General features: G+C 38.5%; 1 protein-coding gene across 5 annotated transcripts in view; it reads right to left on the reverse strand.

Moving 5' to 3' along the window:
* LOC104068913 (mucin-5B) overlaps positions 1-22,096 on the reverse strand; it is a 48,164-nt gene that overhangs the window by 15,854 nt on the left and 10,214 nt on the right. For all 5 annotated transcript variants that reach the window (XM_054068493.1, XM_054068490.1, XM_054068492.1 and 2 more), the window contains 25 exons: positions 21,651-21,876; positions 20,862-20,987; positions 20,004-20,121; positions 18,625-18,763; positions 17,839-17,940; positions 16,736-16,805; positions 16,350-16,487; positions 15,534-15,698; positions 14,638-14,732; positions 13,015-13,141; positions 9,812-10,064; positions 8,754-8,806; positions 8,263-8,363; positions 7,809-7,960; positions 7,123-7,261; positions 6,275-6,385; positions 5,310-5,489; positions 4,806-5,042; positions 3,809-3,965; positions 3,491-3,619; positions 2,983-3,067; positions 2,737-2,774; positions 1,553-1,708; positions 767-832; positions 357-449 (listed from right to left, as the gene is read on the reverse strand). In XM_054068493.1, the coding sequence (XP_053924468.1) occupies positions 357-449; positions 767-832; positions 1,553-1,708; positions 2,737-2,774; positions 2,983-3,067; positions 3,491-3,619; positions 3,809-3,965; positions 4,806-5,042; positions 5,310-5,489; positions 6,275-6,385; positions 7,123-7,261; positions 7,809-7,960; positions 8,263-8,363; positions 8,754-8,806; positions 9,812-10,064; positions 13,015-13,141; positions 14,638-14,732; positions 15,534-15,698; positions 16,350-16,487; positions 16,736-16,805; positions 17,839-17,940; positions 18,625-18,763; positions 20,004-20,121; positions 20,862-20,987; positions 21,651-21,876 (3,256 nt within the window). The remainder of the gene's footprint in view (positions 1-356; positions 450-766; positions 833-1,552; positions 1,709-2,736; positions 2,775-2,982; positions 3,068-3,490; positions 3,620-3,808; positions 3,966-4,805; positions 5,043-5,309; positions 5,490-6,274; positions 6,386-7,122; positions 7,262-7,808; positions 7,961-8,262; positions 8,364-8,753; positions 8,807-9,811; positions 10,065-13,014; positions 13,142-14,637; positions 14,733-15,533; positions 15,699-16,349; positions 16,488-16,735; positions 16,806-17,838; positions 17,941-18,624; positions 18,764-20,003; positions 20,122-20,861; positions 20,988-21,650; positions 21,877-22,096) is intronic.

Genomic DNA, 22,096 nt, shown 5'->3' on the forward strand with positions numbered 1-22,096 from the left:
CTGGCATTCACAGTGGCTCAGGAGCTACTAAGACATGAAGAAGAATCTTCTGTCATTGGTTTTTGGAATTTGACTGGATTACAAATCCATGTTCAGCATTTTGGGATTCAGGGTTTGTACTGGAGTGCATTGAAGTTAGCACCTGCTATAAGCTTCCTTACACCAGGGATATCCAAACCAGGAAAAAGTTACAGGATAAGGGAGAGTTGTAGCTCTGCAGGTGTTTGTTACACTTCAGAGATGTAACAACTTGTGGTAAGGTGTGACTGCAGCAGACTGGTGTAACTGCACCTTTATTTAACAGTACAACTTCCCTCGTCAATGATGCAGAAAAAAATATTTGCTTGATTTCTCACCCATTTGTATCAACTGTCCATTTTCATTGCAGAAGCAGGGAGCGGCTACCATTGATGACAAAGGTGCAGATGTTACAAGTTGTATATGTGGTTCTGCAGGAAATTAAATAAATCAATACTCAAATCCTCTGCTACTCTGCTTTAAAGCCCTACGACATCTATTACATTCTCTACAATCACAAAAAGGAGAAAAGAATCCCCACCACTTTTTGTAAGTATACAGACTAAAGCCATCCTCTCTGTATTTATATACACTCTATATATTACACTGCATACTACTAGAATAATACACACACTCCCCCGTGTAATTAGTTTTTTTCTGTGCAGAATGCAATAAGCCTCTCTTCTACTGTCACTTATCCATTCCAATTTAAGGTTCCCTTGAGCTTCCTAGTCCTGCAAGACTTCACCTGACTTTGGAGAGGAGATTTCCAGTGGTGCTCCATTTTCCCTTTTAGTGCCTTGTTGGAAAGAATCTGTTGGTTTAAATACAGACAGGTCATTTAAACATTTTAAAATGCCACCTACACTCTGTTTCCAATAGTCCTTCCTTTCCTAGCTATTACTCCATTATACTTCTTATTGGACTTGTTAACACATTTAGTGAATACCAAACACGTGGGGACATCATTAAGTCTTTAACTCTTCCACTCACTCAAGTAGAGAACCTGACTTTTAATCTTCTTTGTTCCTTTCGTATAATTTATTACCAGGATACAGGATAATACACATTTTTTTTTAGCCTTTCTTTTTTTGGTGGGGAGTGAGTAAACTGCCAGGCAGCTTTATTTTCTTCCTTCAGTGACATATTTGAGACTTATTCCAATGTAGACAAAAGCGTGATAAGAACTGTAGCTTGATATAGATCATGAGAAGGGGAACAACAAGGTTTAAAAGTATGAAATCCTGAGACTAACAACATCAGTGAGTGAACTGTGGTATGCCCAAGGTTATTGTAAAAGCTGCACTGAAAAATGGCTGAATGTCTCTATTGCCTCTAACTCTATTCACAGTATGAATCTATAAAAAGCACACTTTTGGTCCCTAACATGACACCAACAAGCTCTGCGCCTTTGGCTGCTTTAAATTCTGTGCTTATCCTAGATGTGCAGCAGGACTCTTTCCAAGATAAAAGAGTATTATTACAATTACAGACTTCTGTAAAATCACCACCAGACCACTTATAAACTTAGTACCTTGTGCTGGTGTGGATGGTGTTCTGCAGGGGATGAGTGATTTAATGATCTCTCCATTGGGGCCGCAGACAGGATCACCACACTCAGACCCGTATTCTTGGCTGTGTACAGTTTCATTTAAGGTATAGGTCTTTCCATTGTAGCAGCAAAGGCAATCTGAGGCAACAAAAGAGCAAATGCTATAGTAACCGCGGACACTTGTAATATAAATACAAATGAAAAGAAAACCAAACTCTGGATTTACTCTTCTGAAACTCATGTCATTAAACATTACCCAAATGAAAAACTTCCTCAGCTTCTACTGAAGCAGTTACATTGAGAGACTACCTAGTTTATTTAAAGAGGGTTGGATTTTTATTGTTGCTGGTGTTTCTTGGAGTCAAATTGCACTGAGGAATTACTGGTTGGTGAAGGCATCAGAACTGGCACTGTCCTTACCCAGCATGGAGCACAGGTGCATTCCCTCTTGGCAGGGAATGTGACTGGGATTACTGTCTTACTGAGTGATAAAACTGACTCAAAAAGGGTGGTTGCACAGCCATTTACATCCACTAACGAGAAACATGCAGTAATAAACAAATTCATTCAAATGTTTGAGAAGCTCTCCAGCTTTTGGAGATATATTCAGGAAGGGAATACGTCTATAGCTGTAAAATAAAGCAGCAAAACTGAAGATGCGTTGTCTACTGGGTCATCCTGCATTTTGAGTTGTGGTTTCTCCCAGATACGGGAAAGAACTGATACCATTCCTTAAGCCAGTGTGTCTTAAACTAGTTGTCTAGGCTTATTATAAGATTATTGGATGAAATAGCACCTCTACAAGATTTGTTCCATTCTGAAAGTGCTCATTACAACAGGTACCATGAATGGCCTGCTTCTGACTTTCCGTCTGTCTTCACGGACTACCAAGGAAATGTAAATGTGGAGAAGTGGTATTTACCTTGGCAAGATGAATCCTACATTTCATGCCTCTCACTTTTCTTCCTTCCTATGATTATGCTTTAGACAGCTCTTCAGGTCAAAGGGTGTGATTTGCTTATCAAAGTATGTTTCTATTGTCGTGCATCCAGCTATTGACCTAGCTAGTTGGAGTCCTATTATCAATATGCCTGCAGTCACATGTGATGTTGGGTTGTTTGACTTCTATAATCACTTGATGAATGGTTAGAATGGTGAAATGTTACCTTTGGAGTCTTCAATGCATAGTTTCTCTTCAGGATCACTGAAGACAAAGAGAAAAGGAAAAGGCTTATTTTGTTGACTTGAACCAACATGTGGAATAACAATGTCTGCAACTACTGTATCTACTTTTACATAAAAGCCCCCTCCTGGAGGATTTGATGATAATTGCCACTGCCCATGAACATAAATCAAGCATTACTTAGCTTGCATTTTCCTTTTTCTACCTCTCTCACCATCAATGGACCCACCATGAAGTGCAATTGAGGAGGGAGACGCATTCCCTGCTCTCCTCATCAAAATACGGCTTGTCAGGACTACACTCCGGGTAACAGCCTGGAAAGTTAAAATAACCAAGACATTCTTAATCTGCTTTACATAAAAGCACATATACACTTTTATCAGATGTAGATTTGATCCCCAAATGAATGTGATTTCAGTATGAATGTTCTTTATACTACCAATTGTTTTTCTAGGTCCTCTTTTTCCCTCTCTCATGGAAGTTTTAATGAACTCTGTCAACAAATTCTTTGCAAATTTAGACTGAATGACCTTTTACCTCTCCCTAGATTTAAAGGCAATGGACAAATTATACTATGAATAGCACCATCACATGGGGAGTTAGCCCAGGTGAGGCATGGTCAGTAAGTTCCAGGGGCAAGTGCAATAGCCTTTCAGCAATTTTGGTGCTTAAGACATTTAAAACCAGACTTGTAGCTTAAAGTCCTATAAATTGCATCAAAGTCAAGCAACAATTACCTTCTAAACTGTACAACAAGTTCCCACATTTCCCTTGTGGGTTCCTGCAGGTCTTTAGGCAAGGGGCTCCACAGGGTTTATAAAACCACTCATGCTTGTCAGGTGGATTGTAATAATCACAGAACACAGCTGGAACAGAAGAATAAAAAGTATCCAAGTCTCAGACATCAGGCAGAGATTGTTTTCTAAATCTTGTAAACAAAAGCTTGTTAATTTACATATACACAGCAACATCAGAATTCCGCTCTTCTTTATAGCCTGTGTACATGAGTACATGGAGCACTACTTTTCGGTATACATTTTCCATGCAATACTTACGGCAAATGACAGGCGTTCTCCAGTCAATACAGACACCAGCGCTGCTACAGCTTCTTGAATAAGCAGCAACTGAAGTACAAAAGCACTCACAGTCTCCCACACTGTCACAGCCACAGAAGTCAGAAACACAAGATTCATAATAGGGTATTGGATTCACCTGTCAAAATTCCAACAGATGTATTACCATGGACGTACGAGAAAGCTCTGAATTTCTGCTATCCACTGGCAGAACCAGGCTGAGTGACTCTGTGACAGACCGGGATTGCCATGAAGTGGCTATTATACTTTATAACACATCATTTTCTGTTTTCACCTGCCTGGTGGAATTCGACTCCAAAGCTTCCCATTCTCATGTGTATAATACTGGCTTTTACACTCGAAATGTCTTTCCAGTATCATTTCTGCAGGACTGAACTACTTTACTTTAAGTTAGCACAACTATGTAGTATGTGTACTCCCTTAACTGAGACATAGTAATTTAGTATAAAAGGAAACCTTATTTCAACTGATGTCTTGGTTTTAACTAATCAAGGAAATTAGGCCAGGTTTGTCTTTAAAAAAGTAGCTTATTAAACTGAACTGAAACTTTGTGTAGACATTTTCATTAAGAATTAGTACTTTGTTTCTGATTAGCTTAATTCAACTTATATCTAAAATAAACCAAATAATTAATCTGTGTAGGTAATTTGAATAAACTTTCACAAAGATCTCCATGCAAACAACCCTACATTAACTTATTTCTAGATTTATCAAACTGATACTTAATATTTTATTTCTGGTGGTCAGATATTATCTTCTTTGTCTTCAGTTGCTCAAAACAGGCACTGATGTTTCCTCAATATTGTGCAACAGGATTTAGCTGGCATAGCCGTAAAGTGATGTTTTGAGAGAAGTAGCCCTTGTAGGATGCCGCATAGTAGTCTTTAATAATAAAAATTTATGTGCAAAGTGCTGCATAATAGCAATGAATACCCGACGTGAAACTACTGAGGGTTACCTTACTGTGGCAGGCTTCAAAGACATTACTTTTAATGATGCTACAGTGCTTCTGTCCCAGGACAGACTTAAAAGGCTGACCAGCACACAGGTCCGTCACATTTATATTTGAGCAGGTGCTTGTTATTTTCCAGCTGTTTCCAAACTCCTGGATGCTCATCTCAACGGACTGCCCTCTGGTTGTGAAGTCATTCCTTGAGCGGCCATCAAAGTCCCCACAAAGGCCACAGACTTTTCCCTGGGTAATTTGTGTAAACATAGTAAATGATTTTGTTATTTTATTAGCCCACCAATACTGCAAATTATCTGGCTTTAATTCTAGCTCCAAATATTCTGGAGCATTTCATACTGACTGAACAATGAAATAAAACACAAGATAAGGCCTGCTTGCTGCTTCTTGTCCACTGAAACACTTTTCCAAGCCCTCCTTTTCTAAGTGGGGCTCAAGTTCTGGATGCATAGCTTTGAGTCTGAAATCATAACTCTCAGTCCATTCCATACTTACCTGGAAAGATGGTGCCACATGAACAACAACAGTAGTTTTCTGGTCCCACATGAAGTTCATCCCTTGAGTTGTTTCAATCACAATATAACCTCCTCTGAGATCCACTTTGTAATTCTTCTCAGCTCCTGGATCAGTGGCAATCTCCTGAATTCTTCCTTCCAAGAGCCTGATTTCACTGCTCTACAGGAATAGGTAAGTTGCATGGAACAAAATTGAATAGAAATTGAATAGAAAACAGCATAACAGCACTGGTATTTTGCCTCTTGTCTTTCATCCTATTTTTCTGAAGCCTTTATACTAGATCTTGGTCTATCGCCAGACTTGAGCCACAGATAAGACCCACTAAATTCAATGGTAAACATCTGCCCTTGCATGACAAGTCTTGCCTTACAGCCACAGAAACTACCTTCACTCTAGATAAAATCTGTTCTGCCGGCACAGCAGCTCCTGAGTGCATGGGTAATTGAGCATGTTAGAACACCTGTTTCCAGGCTGCTTTGTTTCACCATCCCCTCACATGATGCTGTGGAAGAAATCTTTTCTGTGCACACTTTGGGGAAATGCTAAGCCTGAGCTGGAGGGAAGGAATTCTTCCCTCTCTGGTTACATCTGCCCTGTGCTCAAACTATGGTACAGAAACACACTCCTCTAAAAGCTTTACAATCTCTCCTGTACCACTGATGTCACAGATGCAATTACATACACACATATGCACATGTATAGAGTGCTGTTGACCCCCTGCATCTATCCCCTCACCTGCAAAAGCATCCAGCCCCGTTAACAGCACATACCTAAACCTTTCCCAGCTTGCCTGCCTCTGCTTTCTGGCTAGTTGACTTCCATTGCTAGACTGTACTGTCTAGTAGCAAATGAATTGGAATCTAAGGGGAAATTACACTAACTGCTACAAAACTGCTACAAAATCAAGACTACAGCTCCTCAATTATAACCAGTTCTAGACAAACCTCAAAAATCAGAGTGATCTTTAGGGAGCAGATGGAGAGTGACTTCCCACAGGCATTGTTCTGAATTACAATTCGGAAGGTGCCAGCATCCATGTTATTGGGACAAAAATCCTTAGAAAAAGTAGAAAATGTTGTATTAGATCTTTGCAGGCAACTAGACCAGTCTTAAAAATTTTTTGGAGCTCTAAATGAATGACACTTCATTCTGATTTCTCCTCTTTTGTCACTTCTTTATTAATCAAATTTCTGGGCATTTCAGAAGAATCTGGTGGCAGCTGACATACTGGCAGGTTCAGACTTAACCAGGAATTGCAAAGACAAAAACTAAGGCAAAAACTAAGCTTTTCACGGCACCAGTCCTACGCAACCAAACAAGTAAAAATATTTTGTCTAAAAATTTGTGTCACAGCAAAACCAGCTGTAATTCAGGTATGAGAAAATGTCTCATTGAGTACTGCCTCATTACATGCAATTATTGTACATGAGGCTCACATGTTAACCTACAACAAAAATGCAGTCAGTCTTGGATGGCTGAAAGAAACACCTAGCTTTTCACCACACTAATTCCTTTCCCTTGCAGATGATGGAATTACATCACCAAAGGGCTGCCCAGCCCAGGAGTTAATTGTTTAGGATAACACAGTGCCCTCTTGTGTCACTTCTGAGGGTTGATAGCTTTGCTTTCAAAAATCTCACTGTATCCTCTCTAGGGCAGGCAAGAGGAGGGGAGTGGGCTCTGCTCATCATTATTGAATATTTTGCATGACTTAGCCTTTTAATTACTCAGAATGAATCCTGCATTGTAAGCTGTGGAAATCATTTGGATAGGAAAGTGAAAAAAACTATACCTGAGCTAGGATATAGTCACAGTCTCCCAGGAAATCAAACTTCTCCCCATCAAATGTCATGTAATGGCCATTTCCATAGACAGAGCAGGTTCCCTTACAGGGATTGTCTGTGCAGTCCCACTGCCTTTTGTTACAGGTGCTGGGAGGCAAAATGCAAAGAATCACAATCTTTTTATGAAGCATGTTTTTTCCTCAACCCCAAACAGGGGCAGAGTAATTTGAGGAACTTTTGTAGTTCCTCAAAGAAAGCAATCTCAGAATCTCTCCAGGCTTACCCTCTCAACTGTTCTCATACCATGCCATGAGAAGGCTTGCTAATTAGAAACTCATGTTTACAGCCGAGACACATTTGAACTTTGTCTGGTTTTATTCTATTTTTTTCCCCTTTCAAGTATCTTTTAAATCATTAACCCCTGGCAGCAGACAGTGGGGATTTAGTAAGTAAACTCAAGGTGAAGAATTGAATATTTCAACCATTTCTGAATACTGATCTGTCGGGTATCATGTGGTCAGTTCTCTTCCTGACTACAGTGGTATGAATCAATATTATCCCTCTATTCCCTTGTGTATTTATTCTGGCTGAGTCTCCCCTCAGCAGCCTTCATACTGCTGTGCTTTGTATTAGTGTCTAGAAAGTTGTTGATAACACACAAATGCTATTTAGAAAGGCTCCAGGAATAACATACCATGTGTTGCAGTCCACTTTGATAGTTTCTCCAGGTTTATAAAAGTGACCTCCATGTACACATGGGCATTGATCTTTGGGAATACATCCTCCACTGCCATCCAATACTAGCCCATTGGGACACATACAGCCAGAAACACATTCAGTGACATACTGCATGTATAAAGATAGACCAGAAGGCAACTCATTAATGCACAAGGAAATGCCACAGGTACAGGTAACCAGCAGAGGTGCTAGCTCTGGATGCCAGACTTTTGGATTTTTTTCAAAATTCCATAGCTGGAAGTTAATGGCAATAAAACTACAAGTATTATGGATATATGGGTACTTATAGCTGGTGTGTAAAGTAGTTGGCCTACGAACAGGATAACATGATGTCATCAGCATTTTTTAAGGACAATCATTCATGCACAATCATATTGCCTCATCCTACTGCTAGGAGGTGAAGTCCTTACGCAGTGCATGTCCTGTGTCTTACAACTTTTCTGACACTCTGACCCAATCGCACCGGGACCTGCAGAGCTGCAGTTGAAGTAGTACATAGGAGATGGGCAATCTGTAGGAGGAAGAAAATATTTTAGGAATATAGTTTTGTGAAAGAAATAAAGGATGCCAACAGGAATTGTTAAACAGAGAAGACCATTTCAGAGAGGAGCATGTGCCTCATTTATAGTTTCTATTAACTTTTGCTTCTGCCCACTAGCAGTGCAGGGAGAAGGAGGCAGAGACATTCTATGCTTTGGGAAGTAACATATTTTAAGTATTCAGCAAGTCTGGTCACATTTTTACAATGACAACTATTATCAATAACCAGCACATTCCAGGGAGAAGGTACGAATGGGTGTACTAAATTAGAACACAGAATGTTACAGAAAGTGAGAGACAACAGAAAAAACATGGTAAATACTAGTCAACAACATAATACCATTATTCAACAATATCTCACCTTTTACCAGGACAGTTTCTCCAATGCAGTCTAATCTTCCTTGAATGCATTTGCTAAAGAGATTCATAAAATAAAACACATCAGCTCTTTGTACATTTCTCTCTTACTAGAGAGGAAGGCACTGCAAAGCTTCACTAGTCACACAAATAACAAAATCCTATAAAAATTATTATTTTGTACAGTTATCAGGTTTACAGACATGAATTACCACTCCCAGAAGAAAGGTTAAGACATTCAGCTCTTAAATACTCTGCCACTGCTTTACTGTATGTTTTTCTTAAACCCTGTTTTTCCTAAGCATCTATTTTCCACTCCATAATATGAGACTAATACTTTCTTAAATGAAAGACCTCTTAAATTACTAAATGAATCTGTGTCTCCAAAATAATCTAGAATCCTTGGAAAAAAATGTGGGAGTTGGGAGAGAGAGAGAGAGGGAAAAACTAAACATCTAAAGATACAAATAAATTCTTTGAACAAAATAGCCTTCCCCTGGTATTTTTTTGCATTGCTCCCCTGAACTGGTTGAAAATAAGAAAGCTACAATTGTTTTTCAGAAATGCAAATTAATTATGTCCTTTTTAAAGTTTTCCCAATAATTTCTCTCTTTCTTTAAAAAAATCAATTTGAAAACTGAGATTTTATGTTTATTTCCCAAACCACTTCTAGTTCTTAAATAGACTGCAGGATGATGTGTTGGAGGGTGTTTTTTGCTCTGTTATTTCATTTCACAGACAGAAATTTCCCCAGGATCCTTGTGTTCTAGAAAACTAACTCCCACTGTGTATGGATATCTTCTACACATCAACGAAGCTTGCATAGGCTGCAAACATTACTTAACATGTTTTCAGGTTCTTGTTCGCTAGCAGGAATATAGAATATTAACATTTGTTGTGGCTGTCTTCCGGATACGAAATATTTGCTTTGAAACAATCTAGAAGAAATTTGTCTTTATTCCTTCAGGTAAAATGACATCATTGAAGGATTAGAGAAGGGATGTTCCCAATGAGCCTGACATCCCCCAGGTATGCAGCCTCTGCATCACCAGAGCAGCTTACCACATCAGTTTGTCCTCTTGGAAGGAGTTGCCAGGTTGAACAATCTTGCCTTTGTAGTAGCAGGGACAGTCATCAGGAGTTACACATTGCTCCTCATCATTGAGATAGGTCCCTTCAGGGCAACCACAGCCCTCCATAGGAGCAATGTGAACTTTACAGAGTGGATCAGGTTCATCCAGCGAGCGACAAGAGTGGTTGCAGTACTTCACACTATAGTTATAAACCATAGTCTCAGGACACTCCTCAGAGGGATCTTTGCAAGAGAAATAAAATGGATGTATGGCCTTTTCTGTGTCATCATCACTCATGCTCTTAATGCAGCTATCTGCATGCTGATAGCCACAAATGTGCATTTTTCAAGCTAGAAGACCTTGAGGTTCAGTGATTTTGGGGGAAGTCTACCTGCACAGCCTAAACTACGTGATACTGAATACTGAAATACTCAGCAGGGTGTATCTTGACTGAATAAGGCAACCAGTATAATGCTAAAATTTGTATGATTTACATTTCTATCTTATACCAAGTACTGAAAGCAATAACTTCTGACTCCTAATTAAAAATTATTTTTCTATCCTCTACTGATGATTTATTTGGCTGGGAATAATTTAAGAAATGAATATATTTTGTAAGGGGTAAATTTTAAATGAGCAGTGCCGAGGAAATCTGCTAATCAGTTGATGCTACCAAAGAAAGTGTGCTTGAATTCTTATAGATATCTTGAGGAAAACTCTTGTTGTCAGCCTTTGGGGTAACGAGAAACTAGAGTTTGTAAGACCTCTGGGTGGACTAAATAGCAAAATACCGAGAGCTAAAGAGTCAACTGACCCTGCAAACAGTGAAAAGCTGGTTAATTTTCAGAGGCTTCCCAGAAACAGTACCTTTGAAACTCTGCCATAAAATCTGCAGTTGTGATACTTAGGGATGACATCAACTTTTGTCATGAAATCTCACCTTCATTAAGGCTGTGAGTTTCAAGAAAGCCTGACATCCAGATTCCTCTGAAATTCAATGAGAACTAAGATCTGGTAATCTTGAACATCTTTCTATCTCACATCCACATATTTAAGCCCATAACTGTCTTTCAACTACACAGAAGTGTATTTAAAAACACAAGGGAGTTGTTCATGGGCAACTGTGCTAAACAATTTGTAGCAATGTTATCACCATACTGGCAGTAACTTCCATGCTTAAACAAAGCTCTCTATGGTTGTTCAGTCCATGGCCATAGTACACTTTCTTAAATTAGTTAGTATGCTAGGTTTGAGCACACATTAAAACCATTACCTTGACCAACAAAGCCCAGTTGGTTTCCTGATCTAAGCTGAAGCAGATACAATACTACATGTATTAATTGTGCAGGTCATATTCTTCTTTTTTATAGGCATACTATGAAGATGCAGCAACTGGTATTTGTAAATCACAAGCCACATAAGTAAGATATTGGTAAAGATGATAAGCATGAGTTTCCATCAGATCTACCTGAATGGATGTCTCTATTGTTAGCTTTTAATACAATAAATTAATGTGTTTACTTCCTTGCTTCAATTTTTCACAGAGGAAAAAGATTAGTTTTGGTAAAGCAAGATCTGATAATACAAAGGTTATTTGATCATAGTACTCATGGTCACAGACTTATAATCTTAGATTACACACACCACAAGTGGAGGCGTGAGTGCAGAGAACATAAGAATACCAAAGGTAACTTCAAGCTAGCACAAGGAGTGCTAGCAAATCAATGCTGTGACTTAGCAGAAACTATTAGCCCCAATGTTCTTCTGTGAAACCAATAACTCAAGTAATAGTTCATGCTTCCACTAAAGATCTTGTCACGTAATGCAACAGTCAGCTTGTAGGATTTACTTACATCATACACTCTACTGACTGCAATGTAAACATCCTCTTAGTATATAAACTGCCTTCGATGCTGCCTACAGCCAGACACGGTTGGACATAGCTGCAGGAGCTGGAAGAGCCTTTCCAACCCCCGCAATGGGACAGACCACTGAGAGTGACTGTTCTGGCCCATTTACTCCTTCACTCATTAACAGAGCTACCTTCTAATCTTACCACAGACATGTTCCCGGAAGATTATTTCTTAAATAAGGCCTAAAATGATTATGCTGATGAAGCCATAGCATTTGTTCCTCGAGACTATTGGACTATTTGAATGAATATTACCTGCTGTGCCATGAGTTCACAGATTCCGGTCTAACCCATACTGCAGAACATGGTTTTGGCATGATTTGGCATAAATATGTCAGCAATTCTATGTTGATAACAAAGCTTTCAATAAACAGAGACTGTGTTTAATACATAAATCTGCATGATTCTAGGATAATTTGATGTGCACTACACTGTGTTCCCTTTGAATTATTTCAGCACAGGTTTGTTAAATTGTTCTTACTGCAATCTTAAATGCCTTTAAAAAAGCACCATAATGGTTACATGATTTGCCTGTATTAAATATCCCAGCTAGTCTCTTAGTTAGGCAATTAAACAGACCATGACTGCATTAAAGCTGCATAAAAATTATTGCTATATTTCCTATTCTGATGCATTCTTAGTCAAGAAACTCATACATCTATTTTCATGTTGGTATAGAGAGATCTCCCTTGAACTATCTGATCTTCAATGGAAAAGTGGACAGGTTGAAGTAAAAGTCAGAAGCTGGGACTTGGGAGTTTTATTCTGATGCTGTCTCTTAAGTTCTAGCAGTGCCAAAGAAATATCTTTAAACATTTTCACACTCTCAGATGTCACCAATATGTATTTGTTAAAAAACATTACTATTTTACCCGAATATGGAAAAATGCAGAGAGTAACACCATCTGTATAGGTAACACCTGAGACAAGAGGGCTGAGATCAGCTGCGAAAAATGTATCAGAGTTAAAATATATCACGTGCTCAAAGCTAAGCTAATTGCAATTCCTTGTTGTGATTTGATTAATACACCTTATAAATTTTGCTTCTCTGAGTACTGAATTCACCTAATATTTTACACAAGTAACATGAATCATGAGAACATGAAGAGGCAATGAACTGATTTTGACAGGCAGAAGTTTTTTATAGTATATGTGCTTATTGTATTTTCCAAAGACCTACTAGCTTGGTGACTAAGCACAAAAGATACTGCCTGCCACAAACTAGGCTCTCTTGCAGCTGTTCCCCCATATCTCTACCCAAGGTATTTTAGAATACATACCACAGATGCCCTGCCTCCAGCCCTTCAGGGACACGCCTGCTGTAGCACAGTCTCTGGAGTAAGTAGAGAGCGCACTACACAGTGCAACTTCACTGTTCTCAGCATTACAGGTGTCATACATACATTTCTAGGAGACAGAAAAACACATGAATATTCTTACGCCCAGCTCACAGAAGAAACAAGGAAACATATAGCAATGCAAAAAGTAGTCAACCAATCTGTTTTTGAAAAAGTATTATTATCAGTGATTTTTTTTGTAATTATTTGTAATATCTCTAATAGAAAATACATGCTAATGAAATACTATGCAAACCTGAGACATAGGAAGTCACGTAAATGCAATGATATTGTGTCTAAGACTCATGAATAGATGAATAATAAGAATGATAAAGGCAACTATAGTTCATTAAAGCATTAAGACATGTCTATACCAGCCTCCCATGAGGCGTACAATGTAGGAAATATCAAAATATGTCATTTGAAAATTTACAGAACTCAAAATATTGCACAGACTGGCACTTGAGTACCTATCTAGTGCGTAGATAGATAAATGGAAGTTAAATGGAAGGTACCTAAATAGAAGATAGCTTAATATGGAATCAAACATAATGACATCTAAGGAACTAGTTAGGTAAGTAGGGGAAGGAATTGAAATAGTAAAGGGAATTTAAAGCTTAAGTTCTTTTAATTGAGTGGCTGAACAGATAAGCCAGTCACTCAAGAGCAATAAGTGACTTATCCTGTCATTAATGATGTAGTAGAAAATGCTTCCATGAATAATAGTTTAAAATCTGATGAGATCAGTAGGAGTTACAGATGTATCCATAAGAAATTGGTTACTGATATTCCTTAACTGAAAATAGCAAATTCCTATTTTATTTACAGTTAACAAGTATTCTCAAGCAAACATAATTTCTGAGGGAAAGTTTGGCCAGGTAAAGCATAAGCTGTATTTTTAAAAGTACCCAAAGACACATTAAATTTTAGGCAAATTTTAAAGCTGAGGTATTTTCTCAATAATTTGTATCACGCACGCTCCCTACATAAATATGATATCTTTTTGCAGAAACTTGTTTACAATTTACATAAATGAGGCAACTCTCTACCTCAGTCAACTTTCTCAACAGCATTATAGAGCTGTACACCAAGAGTATTTATGAGCAGCTTCCTGCTTTCTAAATATGAGGAAGCTAACATGATAGCACAGTAGTAAATGAGATATAAATATAGTATGTGTCTCCCTAGACATGAATTTTAAAACAACTCAGAAGGAATCCATGCAGCTGAAAAAGTGTCTAGTTTAATTTCACACAGAAATATTGATTTGGCTTTTCAGAGAGTGAACAGTTTTCAAAAATAGTAAACCCTTTTTTCCTGTTTTACTTCTGGACCATGCAATGGAAGAGTCAATGACAGCAGTGACCTAATATCTTCAGGGCTGCAGCCAATTAGACTCATTGTATCTTGCATAAATTCTCATTTTATTATTTTTATGATCAGCATCGGTGAACTTCTTTGTGAACAGGCATTACTGTAACGTATTTCACTCCTCTAGGCCAGACTACTTGCATGGCCGATCAGTCTCTGGATTAGATTAAACTACCCATTTAGATCAATACTTACCTTGATGTACACAGAAGGGTCCACAACAGAATGGCAGGCAGCAAACACACTGCTTGTATTAGACAGAAGAGCACACCAATGCTGAGCAAACTTTTCTGAAGTGGGAAAAATACCATTGTCTATAATCACTTAAACCACATTACTATGTGAATCAATATTCTTATCAGGTATCGCTCAGACCTAAAATGTCCTGAAGTGTTTAGATAATGCCAGAAAGAAATACAAGGCATTAAGTTCTCAAAGAGCTAAGCATAGTTGGATGAGTGACCAGGCACGTCCCTAAAATTGCCAATACTGTGGCTGGATTTGGAGAATATCTGCAAAAGCTCCCCCTTTTCATAGTTTTCAGTCAAATTAATTTATTTCTTAGTTCTTTACATTTGGGGAATTTTTTTATAGTCAATCAATAACACAGCCATGTAGCTGTGAGCAGTAGTTTTAATTATGTGTTGCAATATCTAGGGGAGTACAGTTTGAATTCTATATACACCCAAACCCAGTCAAAGTCAGAAATAAAAGACGGGGAACTTAGTACAGTACAATCAATGCTCACTGAAGTCATTACTGTTGATAACTTGACTTCAGCACAGCTGTGACCAGATAGATTGGATGAAGATCTTGCCCAATAAGTATGCTCTGCCTTAAACTTAAATTGTTTTAATTTATGCTGTATGTACTTTTCAAGTCATCAGTGAAGATGATGTTGGCTCTTTCCCTAGCAGCGCAGTCTTTGTTTTAAAAGCAAATCAGTCACCCCAAAGACCTGCAAACCCCAATGTGTTCTCTCTACTAACAGCTTCAATAGCAGTGGCTTTTAGATGCTTTCTAAACATTTTTTTTATCTGTTATGTGAAAATTATTTAGCATTCATAATCCAGGGATAAAAAGCCTGCTACCTTTATCAATGCTGTTTGAACAAGGATCTTCAAAGCTGTCCTCAACATCAAAACAGCTGGCTCTGGTTTTCCATGAGTTACCAAAAGCAGAAGCTGAATCTTCCACTGCTCCAGTGACTGTTCTGAAGTCATCAGTCTGGATGTTATTGAAATTGCCACAAAGACCTTGTGTGTGTGGCAGAGACAAAAGAAAAGAATAAATTAATAGAAAAAGGAATTCTTTCTAGATGAACACCCTTACCTCTATAATCAACCTCACCCAAGGAAAGCCCATTTTCTTTTAGAGACTTTCTAGTGTTCCCACAAACCAGATAGGACCCTGTCTTTAGGGGGTAAATACTATTTTTTGCATCTCAGTAGCTCTTAGTGATAGCACAGAGACTGGAAGCTGCTTAATTGTGCCTCAGTAAACACCGGCAGACAGAGGAGTGCCTTCCCCAAAGGGTTACAAGAAACGGAAACCAGTAATAGAAACAGGACATAATTCCATTATGCAGATAAGAAGCAGAAGGACAAAAAGATTAAATGATGTAAACAGGAGATGGGTGGCAACACTAAGAACACAGAGTGCATCTTGCAAGTCTCTGATGAAGACCTGCTTTTATGGGTAGAGTGTAAAAGACCTGCACATGCTAACATCACAGAGATTATTTAATTGAAAGGTTTGCCCAACGCTTTGTTTCCGGAAGGCTATAGATTTAACCAGGGACCCTAACACACCAAAGTCAATATAAAATCAAATAATTTGTTCACTTAAAGTGACAAAGAGCTACAACTCAGTTTAAGAGCAAACTGAAAGAGCATGATGTGTCCTACCAGATGTGCGATTCTGATAAGAATGATCGACTGTTATGGATAACTGCATCACAGGTTTCATTTGCACTCGAATCTGTACTCCAGTTGAGCTCAAGATTTTGATGAAAAATGTAGAGGGTCTGAAGATAGTGATGCCATCTAAAGAAGAGAAAAGGAAAAAAACTTATGTATGCACCTGCAGATATGTATGAAGCTGAGTAAACAGGAACTTCCATTTACCAGAGTATCCAGAGCAACACAGGAATTTCCAGGGAGTTCCACACAAAATATCCAGCTAAGTCAAACGACTTAATAATGAGCAAGATCATGTTCCTTTCAGGAAAAGGAGCAAAAATCCTTCTGTAGATGTAGACTAGTCTGTGGAAGATATGAAGAATGGCATTTACCTTTGCTTACTGGCAGCTTCACAATGAAATTGTTCATGTAGATATTTCCACAGGAACATATTTTTATGGTCTGCAAGGATAAAAGTAAAAAAATTCCCTCAGTAGTGAATGGATATGACATGAGACAGACAACAGCAACTGGACAAGCTTCATTAAACATTAAGAAGTAGAGTCTTCAAAACATAATCATCTCTGAGGTCAATGTAACTCAGTGTCTGGATGCCATACAATAATGTAGAGCAAACCTCTAGGCCATAATAAAAAGTGAAAAACCTTCTCAATAAACAACAGCTTTGACTGAGTGTCCTCACATACCTAAGAGGTTTGTTCTTCTTTTTGAGAATCGTATGTGAAATGTTACATGTAGTTTTGGATCTATCTCATTGGAAATGTAACATACACAAAATGACAGCTATCTTACTCAAACTCCCTCTCTAATCAATGGAAGGAGACAGGCCCCGTCCCAAGAACACCTCATACTTTAGGTGGGCTGACTTGCCCTTTGGAGATCCCCGCCTACCTCTAATGACTATAGAAGGAGATTAGGATGCTGGATCTCTTAACAAGGTTGGGACTGCACCAGATTGACAGGATGGATCTGTATAATTTTAGGAGTGCATAAGTACCAGCCCTAACTTAGCTTCCACTGAATTCAGTTTGAATCATTGCATAATCTTCAGTAAGAGAAGCCCCCAGCCTTCATTTGGAAAAGTCTGCTACTTCACTCATTGCATTAGGAAAAATCTCAGGACTTAGTACTATTGTAAAAAAGACAGGGATATTTTGTTGTTGAAGTTTCAACCTTTCAAAAAGAAAGAAGTGAAAAAGTTTGAAGCTATAAAAAAGGAAAGGAAAGTTGACAAGGATGATTTTTAGCCATCTACCTCTAAAGAAAGCAGAAAAGCCATAATCCAAAAGAACTGGAAAGGAAATAAATCTTGTAAAATAAAACAAATAAACATATGCATTGTACCACATGCTGGTATTAATCTTGCAGTCTCAGTACTGCAACAGACCAAAATGAGTCCACAGTGTTGAATCCCATCTTTGAACCTAAATAAAAGTGACATATTATGTGCCACCAATTAAAGCAAGTTTCTTACAATTCTTCCTATTGTGACTAATACATTCTTTAAGCAAGTCATTGTCTTTGATGTCCCACACTGGATGATCTCTCCAATCACCACAAATGTATCATCAGTATTCTGAAAAGACATGAGAAAAGGGATGTACACACATTGTTAGCATGTTACAGGAAGAGGGCAAGAAGGGAAAAAAAGTTGTCTCTGAAAGGCTAAAATGAAAAAATGAAAGAACTAGACCACTCAATTTCTAACTGCAAACTGCTTTATTTCACTGCTAAAACCAATAACGTTCACTCCTTTCCCTCTGCACTTTGTTTCCTTGCTGTCAATTTGTGTGGAGAAATCATGGAATCATAGAATCACTATGTTGGAAAGGACCCACTAGATCATCGAGTCCAACCATTCCTAACAATCCCTAAACCACAGGCCTTAAACACCTCCAGGGAAGGTGACTCAACCACCTCCCTGGGCAGCCTGTTCCAGTGCCCAATGACTCTGTGAAAAATGTTTCCCTGAAAAAATTCCTGAAATATTTAAACCTACAATAATACGTCCAATAAAAAAGCAATTCATTGAAGAAAAGATGTAAAACTGTGTTGAAGCAGCAAGACTTTGATGTCAAGCATCAAGCATTTAACTTACAGTCCATCGCAAATGGTAACATTTGCTGCATTTAATACTGAGCATGTGTTGAAGTGCTTTGCTGGATTGATGCCATATAATCAAGTCCTATAAAGCTCCAGCACAGCTAATTGCCTCATGCTACTCAAGAGATTTCGTAGTGAAATGGGAGAATGTTCATACCTTAGCTAAGACATAATGGCAGTTGCCATGAAAATTGAATCTCTTATTATCAAATGTTGTTATATGGAATCCTCCATCTATATTGCAGCTTCCAGAACAGGGCAGAGCAATACAGCTCCAGTGGCCTCCTTTACAAGTACTGTACAAAATCAAAAAAAGGAGCAGTTAGAATAGACATAGCTTTAAAGGAGAAAAGGTGAGTTGACATCTGTATTTGAATACGTACTGCTGGCACCCTCTTTGTCTTTTTAGCTTATTTCTTGGCTGCTTATTAAATCTCTGTGGGAAGAAGACTTCATGTTAGGACCTTAAACTGTGAAGGTTAGATGCCTCTCAATGAGAGAGTTAATTGCACTGGGCTTTGAACTAGCTCCTTCAGAAGAACACTGAATAGGTCAAGCAAGAAATCTGTTTGAGGACCTAAATTGTTTACTTGACTTTTTAAAGAAAGAACGAAACTCTTCAATTAGGATCCTGCAACATTTTGTGCTACTGATGCAACTGTTCAAGAAGTTGCTGGTGCAACAGTTCAGCAACTAATTGTGAAGGACCTGGGATAATGAGCAGCTGCAATTCTTAGAGCTGTGCACACAAGAGAACAACTTGACTGTATTAGCTCAGGCTTTTTGAGGAGTAAGTGTAGATGAGGTTACATGGGAACCACCCAGAGCCTATCAAGTTCACTTCCTCAAAATTGTAGGGTTTTAGGAGTATGTCTTCAAAATGCCAGAAATATTTGATCCAAAGAACACCTGGCCTACTCCACCATACACCACAGTGTATTTCATTCCTCCCTGTAGTAAAGGCTAGGCCTACAGTCAAGAAATGATGCTGTGTCACCAGAGCTCAAATGACACATACAGCTGTTCATTAATTAGATGGGTATCAGAGTAAGAAAAAAAAAAACCTGCTTTGAAACATACACCAGAGGTCTTATCACCTTTAAGTTGTGCAGAGTGGAGATCGGTTAAAGCTACAAGTTTTTTCTAAATCAAATCATTCTCAAGGGTCAGGACTTTCGCGATCCAAGCCTTGAAACAGCCTTTTGCAGATCTAGAGGTGGTTGGAAATGTAACTGATTAACCCAGCATACCTCCTTGCCTCACTTTGGTAGCCAAGTCTGAACTAATCAGCAAAGAGTCTCATTTTTTTTCATTATGAATTCCTGGCAATTCCAAATGAAGGTGAAAACTATGTGAAGCTGAGGACTACCTTGTAGTTTTCCTATACATTGAAATTCAGATTTTGCATTACTATTTAAGATAAATATTAGGGATAAGAAGGAAAAAAAAAAGAGAAAGAAAAAACAGAATACAATTCTACAACACTCTGAAATAAATGCCTCTGCCTTGTTAATGCATTCAGGTTCACAACAGTACCAGTTTTGGCAGGGAGTGGAGTAAGTCCCTCCAGATGAGTAGACTTTGCCTTGAAACATACAGGGGCAGCTGTCTCTGGGGATGCATTTTTTGCCACCGATGTCATCAAGGATAGTTCCTGTTCAGACACATTGGCTAGTTAATGTTCCTTTGGTGAGTCTGGGAAACACCATCAAGGATGATTAGCGTAAGGAAAAAACTCTGCAATATTCAGCATTTCTGTAAATGAATAGGATATGTTTTAAGGAAAACACCACACTAGGGCTTTTCAGGTGCTAATGGATGGGAAACATTTCCTACTAGAGCTTAAAGGAAAGCAAGGTAAACTTCAAAGAATGTCTCTGCATTTTACTGGAATTTGTCACTGTGAGTAGGATTATCAAGTGCCAGATCACAAGGATGTGAGCCAGTTTCCCTCTGTTTCTAAGATTTAACAGAATTCAGATTCTCATCTTAGCCTCTACTTCATGTGTAAACTTACACATGCACATACCTGGCAATGAATTTATATTATGTATGACTTAAGCTACAGCAAGACCTATCCCTATAACAGGGAGGCACTCGTCATACATTTTCATGTATGCCTTCTTACTGTCTAAAGAACAACTCTCCTCTTTCCACTTTTGCACCAATTCTTTTCTGACTAGTCCTTAGAAATCTTTCCCTCCACTCCTCCAGTGTCAGGATCTTGAATCTTTAGAGATCTGGTTATTCCAAGAAGATAGTTGTTAAGTTATGCTAGGAGAAACAGTCTATTCACTGGTTTTAGTGTAAAAAGTTAAAGAAAATAAAATTGCCACTACCTCTCTCTTTGTCCCTTGATATATATGACCCATTGGAAAAAGCAAGCTACCTTACCAGGAGGACAGAAACAGCCATCTGTACATGGAGCTTTACAAATCTTGCTCCTTTCTGGATCAGCACATGTGTCAGCACAGGGGTTTCCACACTCCATGTACTCCCTGTTATTTGGGCATTCCAGATCTGCAAGATCAAATAAAAATGGGATATGTTAATGATGCATTTAGAAGAGCTCTCAAATCACTGTATCACCACCCAATTTTTTCTTCCTCCTTTCCCCCATATCTTGTTTGCAATTATTCTACTACCACTAGGTCAGCTGAAGTCAAGATACAAGCAAAGGACATTCAAATCTTTTATCGAGCCATTACAGTATATTTCTGCTTGAAGTCTCAGTCATTCCTGCACTAATACACAGTAACAGTTTGGGAGAACTCCCTGGATTTACAGTGATTTCCTGTTTGGTAGCTGTGACTACTGAGTGTGAAAGCACAGAATAAGCTAAGGACAAATACGCTAGACTTCTCAGTGACTTCTTCTGTCAAGAGTTTTTAGATCTCAACATCTAAAACAAGGCTATTTATGAGTTAACTGTGCATGCTAAAATTCAAAAAAGAGCTGGACAAAACTCAGCCATGAGGAGAAGAGGGACAATATTGAGATACATTTCCAAATTAAGAAACAAAATCAACTTAAATATGTAGAAGTTTTCCATTATCAGTTTTTCTATCAAAGTACTTCTGCGGACTGATTAGTCAACACAGCTCCTGCCTTTGCTCTGCTGGGATCAGAATACATGTGTGTATGTGCAACCTGAAAGAAATCTCCAGAGCAGTAGCTACTTACAGCAAAGTTCTTTGGTTCTCCATTCCCCAGGGTCTCCTTTCCTGAGGACACAGTCTCGAGAGTACTGGTTTAAAGTGCTGCAAATGCAGCTTGAAACCAAATCCGAGTGAGAAGAATTAACTGCACAGCGGCACATATCCTCACTGCAAGTCTCTACATAATCATCAAATGCAACCACTTTGGGGCAGTTTCCAAAACGGGACATAAGTTTCTTGCAACTTTTTTTCTGCAAAATAAAAGAAGGAAAAGGAAAACAATATTTGACATTTTACCAGTTTTTAGGTTTATGATGTGTATCTCAATTTTTGATGACACAATTCCAGCGTCACAGGACAATTCAGGTTGGAAGGGACCTCAGAGATTATCTAGTGTAACTTTATGTCACGAGGTCCTTTCCCTTGGACTGGATGCTGTCATTCAGTTGTGCATTGTCCCACTATTTCTTT

The sequence above is a fragment of the Cuculus canorus genome, chromosome 5, assembly GCF_017976375.1.
Source record: "Cuculus canorus isolate bCucCan1 chromosome 5, bCucCan1.pri, whole genome shotgun sequence".
NCBI lineage: Eukaryota > Metazoa > Chordata > Aves > Cuculiformes > Cuculidae > Cuculus > Cuculus canorus.